The sequence below is a fragment of the Typha angustifolia genome, chromosome 11 (genome assembly GCF_048772165.1).
Source record: "Typha angustifolia cultivar Huaian chromosome 11, ASM4877216v1, whole genome shotgun sequence".
Taxonomy (NCBI): Eukaryota; Viridiplantae; Streptophyta; class Magnoliopsida; order Poales; family Typhaceae; genus Typha; species Typha angustifolia.
In genome coordinates this window covers 5,200,571-5,215,434 of record NC_133249.1, presented here as the reverse complement: position 1 = coordinate 5,215,434, position 14,864 = coordinate 5,200,571, and the positions used below count along the sequence as shown (strand labels likewise).

At 35.0% G+C, this 14,864-nt stretch overlaps 2 protein-coding genes across 2 annotated transcripts; one reads left to right on the top strand and one right to left on the bottom strand.

The window, feature by feature from the left end:
* Positions 1-1,079: 1,079 nt before the first annotated feature.
* Positions 1,080-9,208, bottom strand: LOC140771502 (GDSL esterase/lipase WDL1). The gene is made up of 6 exons (XM_073113091.1): positions 9,021-9,208; positions 4,414-4,491; positions 2,266-2,406; positions 2,111-2,187; positions 1,883-2,032; positions 1,080-1,503 (listed from the first exon to the last, which is right to left on the bottom strand). Exons 1-6 carry the CDS (start codon positions 9,129-9,131, stop codon positions 1,290-1,292), a joined length of 771 nt encoding a protein of 256 aa, XP_072969192.1. The 5' UTR covers positions 9,132-9,208; the 3' UTR covers positions 1,080-1,289.
* Positions 9,209-11,633: 2,425 nt separating this feature from the next.
* Positions 11,634-13,178, top strand: LOC140769852 (3-oxo-Delta(4,5)-steroid 5-beta-reductase). Its single transcript, XM_073110736.1, has 2 exons — positions 11,634-12,074; positions 12,420-13,178. Exons 1-2 carry the CDS (start codon positions 11,634-11,636, stop codon positions 13,176-13,178), a joined length of 1,200 nt encoding a protein of 399 aa, XP_072966837.1.
* Positions 13,179-14,864: the final 1,686 nt, after the last annotated feature.

Genomic DNA, 14,864 nt, shown 5'->3' with positions numbered 1-14,864 from the left:
AATGGTCGGCCCTAATTTCACCACTTGTCCTTACCTCCGCTGCAGGATATACTATAACCAAGAAATAATATTCTCCAGAAAAATAATTTTTTTAATTCCTAATTTCTAATTTTCTTTATACATAAAAGTGAAACAAAATAAATAGCTGCCTCTTATAAATTAGCTATTTGGCTATCCATTCCTTTTAGATAACTCGCTTGAGGTGAGTTGCCTCCTTTTCTTATTTATTTTTCCCAAATGGCATATTGGGCTAAGATAAATAAATATGAGACAATACGAGTATCTGAGCCTAAGAAAAAAAAGAAAGAAAAAAAAATCTGAGGTCCAATTATAGTAGGACAGAGAAGAGGAACCGTGGCCCGCTTCTCAAACACCGAATCTTTCTACAGATACAAACGAGGTAGTAAAATAAGAGAAGAAAGAACTCCTCCTCTCGTAAGCAAGCAGTGCAGCAGTCATCCATCCATTTTAGATATGAACAGATACTTTGATATCTAACGTGGTAGAGGTAAAGAATAAAATAGCTTTACAAATATACACTGTCGTATAATTTGCCACGCCATTCCTGCATATTGATGCAGATGGGTGTAGACGGAGAGGGAGACGATCAAAGATTGATAGCCATTCTTTTTGTAGAATGTTTTATGAGGTATCTCTTCCAAAATATCTGCAGCCTTGGATCGGACTTGAAACTGGACAAATATTGGACCATGGTACCTTCTATATCTAACTCACAAACAAATTGCATATTTGCATTGTAAGAATTTTGAGATGACTTGGGTTAGAGAGACATGGAAGTATAGAGGTTGCTGATGCTTTTAATCAAACAAATTTATGAGCTTTAGCTCCCTGGATATGACTTTGTGTTTGACAATTCAACATTTAGCAATTCATGCTCTCCATGACTCTGAAGTTTCTAGAGTTCATTTCCTCAGGATAATAATAAATGCATTATATAAAGGGGAGAGAGAGAGAGAGAGAGAACCATTCTAATGCACTTATTAGATATCTCTCATCTAAATTGCATATCATTGAGTAGGCATTTTCTATAGAAGCATTAATGTGAAGTAAGCTACAGATCAGATAATTCACTCTTATTTTCTTAGATACAACCAATAAAGTTGCAGATCATATAGGATCAAATGAGTCTCCTAAAGGTGACTCTGGAAAGTTTACCAGATAGATTAACGAGAATAAGCCTAGCTGAGAAACGTTTTCGATTACATTCAAAAACACCTGCAAGAATTAGGTACTCAAAGTGGATAATAGCTGCAGTTCTGAAGAATGTTCTACTCCCACTGTATTTTCCAGTGGATAGTCCATTCTGTAGGGTTGATGGTAGATATTCCATCAGCTGCTACGATGTCAAAAGAAGAATCCTCCGCAAACTCGCTAGGCAAGGACTTCCAGTGTAGAGAAGGTTCCCACTCTGCTTCTTTCAGGACTTTAAGAATCTCTTGAACAACTATCTTGCTCCCTTCTGATGAAAGATGAATGCCATCACTGAAATAGAACTCGTGTTAGCAAAGTGTTGGTAAGGCACAAGTTCATGCGCCAAGATGGCTCATAACTACTAATTAATGTACCAGTTTAAAGAACTTGGAAAAAATAAAATTAGATCGTCTAAGAAAAGAAAAATAAAAGAAAAAGAAAAGTAACTATGAAATGTAAATCAATGTATTGCAAAATTACTTTTAATACCAATATTATTGTATTGCAGCAAAATTTATTAGGAGATTGTTGAAGTTGTAAAAATAAATAAATTACTAGCTATTACTAGTTCTATACTAGAAACTAAATACTAAAAAGAAGTAGAAGAAAAAAAGGAAAAAGTCAGGTGTCTAAACCGTTGAGTAATCCATAGGATGTAGAGCAGACTTACGTAAAGCAGGCATTGGCCCAGTCAGTGTGCTTTGTAATTGCAGTCCAAAGATCAATAACCTTCAGGTCCATCTCCTTGCAGAGATTTATACAAGCTTCAGAATATTTTTGGCAGGTCTCGTTTGTGCGCACTATCTCACTAAGATACACACTGGATTCGAGCATAACAAACTGTGTAAGCTATTTGGAAATTTAAACTAAAATTCTAAGTTCAGCAAAAGGTAATCACCTTTTTGACTCGCGAAGCATTTCCTCATTGATAGGAGGGCAACTAAGGAAAATAAGACGTGTCTTATCAGACAGATTCTGAATATAAAGTAAGATTTTCATGTCAGCATCCTATAGAAGCCTGATACGATAATTTTGTGTCCTTTAAACAACTACCTTCAGATGATTAGCAATCTTTCTCATGTTCTCTACATATTCGGGGAGTGGGACGTGAGGACCAATGCCTGACGGGTAAGGGGCAATACAATCATTCCCACCAAAATATACTATTACCAAAGAAGGTTGCACAGGTGCCTCCTAAGACAGATGAATGAATATAAGCTGAAGTATTAGAATTCAGAAAAGTTGCTCTTGAACAAGTTACATTGAATAGCATAAGAACCATAACTCTTATATTAGTAAGTTAAGAAATAGTAACTTATAATTCAAATGGATTGATATGATAATCAAATGCACATACAGATAATACAAGCCTAGATAGTGAAAGATTAGATACTAGCACCTATCTGTGCAATGTTTCATGGTTATGAGCTGACACCTTTCTGCTGGTCATAGTTGACCAATTTCTTTGCTGACCAAATTTTTTTGAATCCACTCAGATAAACATTTAAATCGCCCTCCTATCTTCTTACTGAATAAAATCTGTAGTGGCAATAGAGAATTCGTTGTTCTTTTGACAAAAGAATCCTTTAGCATAAGAATAACTATAACGATGAGAGAAGCTCATAGCCATTGCTATAAGCCGCTACCTACTTAAATTGTCAGTATAGTTAATCTGAAGGATTTGGAATTATGTGCTACAGTATGTTTTAGTTCAGATCTGCAAAATTAAAGCACGATGATTCTCTATAGATGTACATAAGAAAGAGGCTCAACACGGTATTTGTGTAACCATTTCTGTTCTGGGGTTTACATATTAATAAGAGATACAAAGATTAGTTGATTTGCTCCCCTAAATCACGGTTCCAGGACGCCCCGATCCTTCTGTTTGGAATAATTTGAAAAATGACAGTCTCTGATTTTGTGTGCAATGCATGCAAATTAACACGGTAGAGGTTCAGAAACAGTGGCAGAGTGAGGATTTTATTTAGGGGTTGTGGAGAAGAAGGTAATGATACTAAACAGACCAACCTATGAGATATGTTGTAGTTATGTTGGAGGGAGTGGAACACGTTAGGTTAGCTTGTTAGGGTTGTTTAGTTTTTGAGATGTAATTACTCCTTTCCTAGATGTAGGTCTGGTTACACTCAAGGATGGCCGTGCCAGTAGCGGCATAGCATTGGTACACCCCTATAACAAGCCGTGCTGGTCATTGTGCTGATATGAAGTCTATTTTATATATATCTTATATTTCCAACAATCATCACCAAATAAATTTTAATAATTTTCTTAACAAGCATGATATAATATGTGGAGCCCATGTTTTTTCAAGCTGAGCCTGAGCTGGCACCGGCTCACTCAGGCTCGGCTCATTTACACCCCTAGTGGCACGTAGAGACATGCCACTAGCACATTGGAGTGTGCCAGTTAGCATAACCATCGTTGGTTATACTTATAAGATAATCTATATATTATCTATTAAAATTCTAAGTTCCAGGTCATTATTTGATTATATTGTGTATGATCCACAAACAATGTCATAAGCTAATAACCATAATTATTGGAATAAAACTTAACTCTTCCGGTTTTCCCTCTCCCACTCATCCATCGATTAAAAATAGATCAAATAAAACATTTCAAAATATTGGAAATTAAAATCTGCGAGAAAGGAACACCTGAATATATAGAAACTGCTTAATGTCTTTCCTGAATTTCACATGACAATTAGTTCGCCTGAGTAAAGCTATTTCATACCCACAATGTTAAACTGTCTATTACTGAAGGAAGAAATTGCGGTTGCACATGACAATTAGTTAACAGAACTGAAACAACAAGCAAGTTCAGCAGATCTTTTGAGAAGCAATGGCATCTCGTTCTGTTGTGTTAAGAAACAACTTGCATATTAACCAATCATGTTTTTCATTTGTTGGATTACACGAGTAAATCACTACTGGAGCATATTGAGAGGATTCAGTTCCATGAGAAAAAGTATTGCAAAGCTCAATGAGCTTCTGCTTGAACAATACATCAATTAAAATGGCATGTTCTAATGAAGGCATGCAGTGACAAAATAAATAACTTAGTAGCTCCTTGACAACCATTATATAGTATTACACAACTACCTAGAGAACATTTATTTGAAAACATACCAATACTTAGCGAGATTGTAAATGCTCCAATAATTAAAGGAAAGAAGAAACATACCTTGGGAAAAACTTTGTCAATGACTTGGAGAGCACGTCTTGAGTTCCAACCAGAATAACCTCGCACTTTAATATCAGCCTGTACAAGTGTACAATACATACTTCAAGCTAAAAGGCATAGCTTATATGCTAAAGTGTTACTTTATAATGCTGCATGGCCTAACGGTTGTGTTAAAAATTGTTTGAAATTGTTGGACTTGTTTTCTACCATATGACGGGTGTTCACTTGTATGCTTGTATGCTTTAAACTTTTAAGTTTAAGGTATCCAGATGTGACACTGTATAACAATCATCTTGTGGCACGACACCAATTTTGTATCAAAGGCCTTACAAGTAGGGTCGAAACCATTAACGAAGCTCTGGTTTCTTTGCCAATTTATCTCCTTTCTGGATTAACTCATCAACTAGAATTTTCACAACACAATTGGCATTTCGATGATTTCCACCAGAAGACAACCTAATCACTTAAATGGTTCTTATTAGTAAATCCAGGAAGAAGACCAGTAAGTGCCACAAAAAATACAAGCTCCTTCAATTTCAAGGTCCCAACTTTTTCCCTGTTTCTCAAAAGGTTTAGTAATACATAGAAAGTGGTACTTGCAATCATAATTGTGAGTTCTGAGGGAAGACATGGCATTCTAATGATTACAAAGATAAATGTAATACTTCTATAACTTTTTAATGAAATCCATGATAGACTTATGACATTTTCAAGAAAAAGTGTGATATCTTGAACCTTTCAATGACATCTATATAAACAATTAGACTACAAACTTTATATTATATATCCCAAGAAGAGAAGTTCTGTTATTAATTTGAGGATTCAAATGAATTTGAAATTAATAAATAAAGAAATTTAAATCACAACCATTACAAAATTTCAAGAGTTTATTGAAATGGACACCTATAAATATTTTAAATAACAACTATATTTTAAATATTATAGGCTGAATTAGTAGAGATGCTACAAGAGTTTAGATGATTTTAAAGATTCCTAAACACCTATAAATATTCTCGTTAGCCGATGGAAATATACAAAATCAATTGAAAGCACAAATATTTGCTATTCCTCTCTCCTCTCTCTCTGCTAGATTAAATCAGAGGATTTTTGTTTTCACAGATAAATGAAAGAATGTGCTAATTGGCAATGAATGAGTGAAGTTATAAATTGTACCTTAGAGGAAATAAAGGTAAATAATTCTGCACGAAGGCGTCACATTCTTTTAGGGCACTTATGCTTCTACGTGCTTCACAAGCCAAGGTTCCCAACCCCTGATTTTATTAATATCATATGATATATATTCTTTGTTTTCCATGACATAAAAAGAAGATCACATTCTTTCTTATTTTTGACTTCCGCTAAATCATCTAACTTTCCTATTTTAGACCTAATCCACTTTCTTACCAGAGAAGAGAGAGCGGCACTTCCTAACTTTAGTTACTAATCTTATGCTTCACATATGATTATTAAGTTCCTAGGCGCCGTTTGGTTGCTGACTAAAAGAAAATCTAAAGTAGAGTAGCTATTCTCATTTCCTATCTCTAATCTAATGTAAGGAAATAAGGTGTTTAGCTATAAACTTGGTGCAATAATTATTTTTTATGTAAAAAAAATTAAGATAAAAGTACAAATAAGAAGTGGGAATTGACTCAAATATTCTTGGGAGTGGGAATTATTCAAATTAAAGTATTCTCATTTCTTGTAGATATACAATACATACTTGAGTAAGAAATGAGAAAGGTGGATGATAAGAGAGAGGAGATAAATTGAAAAATTGAGTAGAAACTTCGAGCAAAGATTGTTGGTTTGTAGAATGAAATAGGTAGGTAGTAGGAGAAAGGAGAGATGAATTATAACTAAGACATGTGACAAAACTTTAATCAAATCAAGGGTAAATTATAATTGAGCTTATGTAGGGCATAAGATGAATAATGTTTATAATCTAGAGTATGAATAATGTTTATAATCTAGAGTATGAATAATTTGATGTTTGGTTACATTTCCTAGCACATTAAAATCCTTCACCTTTTAGCAGCCTCCTAAAATCTTTCATTTTGAAAAGTTTGGACTACTGCACAAGGTTTTGACTCTCTAATTCATGATTGGTGGAATCAAGCTCCCTGGGATCCCAACTCAGTCATTTGTCTTAACTCTAAAGTTTAGATCTTGAGGATTAAAATCATTGGACCGTGCAGGTCCAACTTTTACTCGATCAATGCTGAAAAAGCTAGGCCCAAGAGACAATCTCTGATCTGGACTCTAAGGAGAAGTCTTCTAGTTTATCTTCAAATGAATTTTCCTTCCAGAAATTTAATAAGTCTATCTAAATAAAATTCTGCTTCAAGAGGAATTCTTTGGCGTCAAAGATTGTGACAAACTTGATTTAGTGAAAGTAACAAGAATACTAAATTCTTCCACTGTTATGCTAATGACAGATGCCGAACAAATTTCATTGCTTCTCTTGCCATTGACACTAATCTGGTTACTAATTTGCCTTAATTAGTAATCATTTTTTTCAGTTTTATAAAGAAATGTTCAGTGCAGCTGAAGCTATTTCACAGACCCTATTGACATCACCTCTTCATGATTTTTTTTCTTTTGAGATTCAACTCTACTAGCTATAGCACCAAATCTATGTACAGTTTCATTATTGATGGAGGAACTAGAATTTCTACATCATCCAAGAAGCTTTTCCCTTCCTTCAAAAGTCTGGGTTCTCCTGACTTGCCATTTCCAATAAATTGCAAACTAAAGATCTACTTGCAAGCAGAGGATTGATCATTGAAGCATCTTGCCACTCATTCAAAAGTCTTTTGACTTGATGATGATAGTAAATGAGGATTGATCATTCAAAAGTCTGGGTTCTTCATTTACTATCATTATCCTTCAGTTTTCTGGAAACAAGATTCAGTTTCCCACCTCTACTTCTTCTTTGAAGGACTTTTGGGACTCTTGGCAAAAAATCTCTTATCCCCGCAAATATTAGGAAGGCAGCAGACTTCCTTGTGACGATTACCCAGTGGACGACTTGGAAGGAATGAAACAGTATACTTTTTCGTCAGGGGAGCAAAAACTATCAATGGTCTAAACACTGATATTCTTAGAGTTTCTGCTTGTAACTCTTAATTATCAGCTAATTTTATCTGATTGAGGCTTAGTGCTCATTCCCTCTCAAAAAAGGATGATGGTCATTTCAGCCTATCACTGCTTAACGTCAATTTGGCCGAATAAAGTTCCAACCTCCAAATCGGTTGGCTGATTGAACTTTAGACATAATGGCTGTATTGGCCAATTAGAATAGTTCATGTGATTAGAAAGGTACACAACTTCTAAAGAGGTCACTAGAAGAGATGCAATAGTGGAACTTACTTTTTCATTTGCCTTGCTTTTGGGTGGGTGGATCTGACCAAAGGAGGGAGAAGCTGCCGTGTACCAAGGCAAAAAGCCTTCTAACATGCATTACATTGGAAGACAATTGTCCACCACGTGGCACAATAATTAATTAAGCACATTATAATTACTAAGATGATTCACTAGACTTACTTAGTGATAAAAAATTTCTAAATACATCTATTAATAAACAAAATTTACATACTGTTTTCATTGTAGGTATCTACATACCGTACACCTATAGAAACTAGTAGAGAAATTATAGGGATTTCTAGCCACTCATCAAGTCATCATGCCGGCTACTGATTCCTAGCAACTAAAGGTAATAGTTCAAATTAAAAATCTTATAGTAACATTCTATTCAAAGTGAATGATAAGGTCACTCAAATAGGCATTGCTATGTATAAAACCAATGCAAAGTCTTTTTAAATAAAAAAACTGGATAAATTAGACTTAGCCCCCTTTCCCTTTTGAACTATCATTGCTTTCCATGCATATTCTTAGAGCTTTTTTTTTTTTTTAACCACAGAGACTCTCTCTGAACTAATAATTCTTTTACCATATAGGCCCTGAATTAAGATATTTATGTAGATTTTTTTTTTGTTCAGGAGTCTATGTGAATAGAAAAACTGTGCATGTAAAAAAAAGGTAATCATTTAGGAGAACTAAGTTAAAATCAACATGTAATATTAATTTTTTATTTTCTATAACACAAAACCTAATTTTTTTTCTACTGCAGAAATATTATATACTAAATTTCCAAAGTTTAAAAACAAAAGCCACGAGCTTCTGTGGAATTTTTGACCAAACTTGGCCGCACCTCAAATTTAATACTAAAAGGGATATATTTTTTTGCCAGCTCAGTATTGATGTCATAAGGTCGTCAATAAAAACTTGTACAAATACCCTTTTTTTCAGCGTTTTATTTGATAGGATTTATCTTATGAGCAAAATCTTAATCGTTTCAATTTTGCTGGCAAAAATAAACTCATTTTAGTATTAAGATTAGGGCTTGTGATTTGGGCGAGTTTGGTCAAAAACGCTTCTGTGAATCCCAAGATGTACTCAATGGCAGCATAAATAAAATCCCAAATAAAGTGAAGAAGCGCAAACATTTAAGAGAAAGGGCTCCATAAAATCCAAACGTTTCAAACAAAAATAAAGAGGGAAAAATCCATTTCTTCTCGCAAGAGTCATTATCGCCATTGAACGCTTACCTTGCGGGCGTAGATGTCAGCGAGGGTAGCCCCCCAACCTTCGTTGCCGAAGCTATATTGGACGATCGAGGAACCAAACAGAACGAACTCTGGCCGATCGGGACCCACCATTTCTTCTACCCTTCTCCTCCTCCTCCTCCTCTTCTCCTCTTCGGTAGAATAGCAGGTTTCTTCGCCAAGAAAAGAATACGAATAAGTGCAGTGAGATCCACGATCCTCTTGGTATCTTCTTCGGTACGTGGGAAATGAATGCGGTCACGTGCGATTGCAGAATTTTTATTTATTTATTTATTTATTTTTGGATAAAAGCGGTAGATTATATTTGGATGGTTTTGGATTTTTTGCAGATTACAACCTGTACTTCTGTCTTATTGTTTGAGGACATGAGATAACACTAGTTTGGACACAATTGTGATTTTTTTTAGAATCTTAATTTAATTCTATTGTATTGGAAATCTTAATTCTAATTAAATTAACCTGGATGTGGCTTGATACATATTTCTTCAATCAAATTGAGGACTTGGTTTGTAAATAATGAGAAGAGCTGGCTATATATATTATTAGTAATTTTCTCTTCATATTAAAATTTTCGTCTGCAATTAACGCCCTGAGGAGTGAGGAGCCACCACCCCTTGCATCCAATCCATTAACAGGAACAGCCAACTACCAGCAATGAGCAATAAATTGCACGGAGTTGTTAGTTGTACGTTTGGTGGTTGCGTCTTAAGTCGTAACCCAACTCTCTTCACTCTGTCCACTGTTCAACTGAGTACGTGGTCCAACATTAGTGCCTGCCAAATACTTCTTTAATGTGTGTACTACCTTCCTTGAATATCGAATCACCGTAAAAGCTCCACAGTGGATCGGTCGGGATAATTAGGGGAAAGACGAAGCACCTGATGACGTCTGTAGCTTAATATTTAGTGATCTTTTGTTTTTTATTCCCCAGTAAAACGCTCAATTCTAAATACTGGCCCCACTGTACCAGCCACTCTAAAAGAGTTGATAGGTGCTCATTATGAGCAACAATGCTACGAGAGTAATTTTAACTCTAAATAATATTATGAAAAAAATAGTTGATGGTTTGATGATTTGGTTTAACTACTCGACTCTATTAATGGCTTGGCAGTACGTTTGGCTCGGGAAAGCGGCTCGACAATGCGACGACTTGAAACAGGTATCGGCAGCGTTTAGTTCAAAGTAATTGTTCGACGATGTACATAGCTTGAAGCTTTAACTAAACAGCTTACTATATTAGCTAAAAACTTGATAAGAACTTAAGTGTCTCTATATCTAGAGAGGGTTAACTATTTATTCAACTCATATCTAGCCTTCCGGCTCATAAATAATAATAAATAAATAAAAACTTAGCCCATTGTGAGGTATCTTTTGAAAAGATTGACTGAGTTTCTAAAATAGATAATGCCTAAGTTAAAAAATTAAAAAGATTATACTTTATCTTTTTTAGACTAAAAAGGACTCTTACAAGAGAATCGTTTCAAATCTTATCAGCGTTTTATTTTTAGATGAGTAAAACGTTTAACAGTTAAACGCATTATTTATAGCTATAGTAAAATGCACATATTTTAGTATTTAAATTTATGTGTTATTTATTTTCGTAAATAAAATTAAAATAGATCTTGCTTCAATCAACAACTCAAGATTGACCTATCTATTGGAATTTTTTTGCTCGTATATTTTCTAAAAATTTCTTATTTATATAAAAATCTATATGATTATGTTTCAAATTAAGTGTCAATAATTTAATAGAAGAAAAATAAAAATATCCTTAATTAAGAAAAGCATATATATATAGTTTAAAAGTATTTTTAAGATGTTAAAAGTAAGATATAGAACGGAATGATAAATATCCGTATACATAGAATGTGAATGCCAATAAAAGCATAGCGTAAGGTGTTTCTAGTAAATTTCGTTAAAGAGTTTATTAGCTATTTAGCTATATAGGAAACTAATTAGCACAAAAGATACCTTAATCATGGATGAAGTATGAATTACGTTACATACGAAGGAAGGAAGCATTTCCTTATTAACTTTGTTGATGATCAACTCATGACTAGTGCATGCCAGGTGTTAAGAAATTTTTTGTGGTGATTGTGATATATATATATATATATATATATTTGGACTTTTCCCATCTATTAATTGCTTTACATCATATATTTTTATCCGTTCTCTCTTTCATGTTTTTATCAAACAAATAATATTCAAATGCTTATGATTTTATTATAACAATACATCTGATCATCTCTTTTTTTTATATCCCTGTCAACTTAGTATAATAGTGCTTGGATAGCTGAAAGCTATATATATATATAAGCATTATTAGACATGGAGCTTGGTTATTTATCTATGCATTTATCCGTCTATTTTATTCGTTTATTTACGTAACCAGTAGGTTAAACCTTTCTATCACCTATAAGCTTTGCCCAGTGATTTAACTTCCGTGCATATTATAGGCGAATCCACCATCAAATACTGTGAGCGGCTAGCTGATTAAACTATACGTATATCCCACTTGCATGCACATAAATCATTACATGATCCAGTACATATATCATGCTTGCATGGACAAAGCTAACTAGTAAGAAGAAGATGGAGAAGAAGACGGAGAAGAAGGTGGCATTAGTCGCAGGTTCAACTGGGCTCGTCGGGAAGGAGTTGGTGAGAGTCCTCTCGGAGTCGGCCGACTGGGAGCTCGTCTACGGCGTCGCCCGTAAGGCGCCGTCCGACGGCGGCCTACGTGAAGGCCACGTCGGCAAGTACCGGTTCTTGGAGTGCGATCTGTTGGACGTCGGGGAGACGCGGGAGAGGGTGGGGCCGCTGGCGGAGCACGTTACCCACTTGTTCTGGGTCACGTGGGCGAGCCAGTTTGCGTTGGACACCGTCGACTGCTGCGACCTGAATCGTGCCATGATCTCCAATGCCCTCGACGCACTTCTCCGGCCGCCGCGATCTAACGGGGATCGTGTGGGCTCCACCTCGCTCCGCCACGTGTCGCTTCAAACGGGCACCAAGCACTATGTGTCGCTTAAGGTATGGCATTTCCTTCCATGGTATTGCCATTGCATCCGGCTAACGGAGTAAAAGAAATATTTTGTATATATTTTTAAAATAACTCTCTTTTCACCTAAAAATTTTCTTCCTCTTATATTTTTACCACGTATCAAGATTATTATTATATATATATAGCTGATTAAATTTATCTATACGGTAACGACAGAAACGATAGGCCATTTTGAGACATTAAAAGTAAAGTAGTAAAGATATATTGGATATGGTATGAATAAAGGCAAAAGTAAACTGTTTAATTTATACTAAATTCCTTTTATTTTTAAATTATAAATTTCTTGAATTCTTTCGTAACTTTCTCCTCTTTAGGAGATTGGCACCAATAATCACGGCGACCCCTACGCCGAGGAAAGCCCGAGGGTCGCCGGTGCCAACTCAGGCAGCGCCAACCACAACTTCTACTACGCGGTCGAGGACGTGCTCCGCGACCGGTTTCACTGCGAACGGAGCATCATGAGCTGGTCGGTCCACCGCCCCGGCCTACTGTTCGGCTTATCGGAGCGCTCCCACTTCAACGTCATCGGCACCCTCTCCGTCTACGCCGCCATCTGCAGTCACCTCCACCTCCCCTTCCTCTTCTGTGGCACCCGACACTGCTGGGAGGATCCCTTCATCGACGCCTCCGACGCCCGGCTCGTCGCCCGCCAGCACATCTGGTGGGCCTCGTCGCCGCTGCGCTCACCCGGGAGACCGGAGACCTTCAACGCCGTCGACGACGCCTCCTTAACATGGAAGGAGGTGTGGCCGGCTCTCGCCGCGAGATTCGGGCTGCCGTCGCCGTCGACATGCACGGAGGAGGTGAACTACTGCAAGTTGATGGAGGGCAAGAGAGAGGTGTGGGATGAGATCGTGAGGAACGAGGGGTTGAAAGTTACTAAGATGGAGGATCTTGCGAACTGGGGTTTCTTGGACGCGCTCTTCCGATTTCCCGGGAAGTTGCTCGCGTCACCGGCGAAGGCGCGGCGGCTCGGCTTCGCGGCCACGTACTCCGCCGTGGACTCGGTTCTCTACTGGGTGGATCGCATGAGGGAAGAACGCCTCATTCCTAATCCGAAATCCTCTTGTTGAGAACATTTGCAACTTGGTTACCAACTTTGGTTACCTACTTTTGCATAAAACACCTCCAATTAGATTGCAAAGAATATTCAACTATGTTATATATCTGTTGAAATGGAGTTTCTTAGTCAATTCCTTCTCCCTTTCCCTTTTACCTTATATATATATATATATACAAATAATTAAAGCATATTTTATCCATTTGCTTACATCACTTTTACTTACTTCCTACTTCAAAAAATTTTAAATCAGTCATAATACTTATAATTAAATTAAGACAATTAGCTTTTCTATTAAATATACTAAGTATTATAACTATTTTTATAATTTTACTACGCTATATCAAAATCTACATGTCTTCTCTAACAAACACCATAAAAATATTTTAATTATTTTGACATGATTTAGTCAAATTTAAAAGAAAAACTAACAATTTTACTATAGTTATAAGTATAAAAACTAACTTAATTTATTTTTAAAAATTATAAAAATAAAATAATTTTGAGCATAAATATAAGATAATGTTTAGTAGAGAAATTGAGACAAAGTGAGAACTTTCTTTTGGGATTTGTTTTATAGACTGGCATATTTCATTTCACAGATTAAATTTATTTTCAAAACTCGAGAAAAATTAATACATTTCCTTGACCTTAATTGGCAACTCACTCGATTATTTGTATCGTTTCTAATTGCTTCTATTATATTTGTGTTCTTTGACACATTAATCCTCTATGGAGTTAGAGCCTGGTTTATCTCCTAATATAATAGGATTAGAAACTAGGACCAGGTCGCACGTATAAAATGGTGAGTGTTCTCATGGATTTAGAGAGAGACGTGTCAATCAAATGATTCAATATTAATATTCAATTTCTCACTCCTCATCTAGCAATTGAAACTATATAATATCATATAAATTTAATTGGAAGTACCGATTAATATGATAAAAAATACCGGTCACCCTTCTACTTTTAAGTATAAATTAGTCTATTTATTTTATTTTATTCTTACCTGATCTAAAAATCATAAATATCTTTCAATTGTATTGATTGAGGAATTTCTATGACATATCGGCTTTAACTAATCGAGATTTGATTCAAATTTTAAATTAAATTATTTTGATTGAGGAATTTTAGTTTAAACAGGAGACTAAATGTTAGTAATTGATGGACAAGATTATAATGAAAATTTAATTATATTAGAATAGGTCACTTGTTGTACTTTAACTAAAATGTCTCAATCAAAATAATTTAATTTAACACTATTAAATTATTTAAATATATCACTAAAGCTCCTCCATTAATATTTTATTAGAAACTCTGATAAAAATAATCTTAAAAAATTAATTAACTCAATAGATTCCATTTTTCTTCCATATCTATTGATTTTCTACTTTAATGACTTATATCAATATATGATAACTTTTATAAACATTAAGCTCCAAACTCATCCTTTCTAATTCTTTCAAAATTTAAAAAGAATATTTTTATTTATCTAATTAGTTAGTTAAATTTTAATATTCTAACATAATTTATAACTAAGGGATTTTAGTGATATAATTTAATAATTTAAGAGGCACATATATCCACTTTTTTCTCGAGAGATATAAATTAATAATTTATATTTTTTTATCAAATTCTTTATAAGATAAATCACACGATAAGCTATACATAAAATTTTATTATATATAGGTGATGCGAT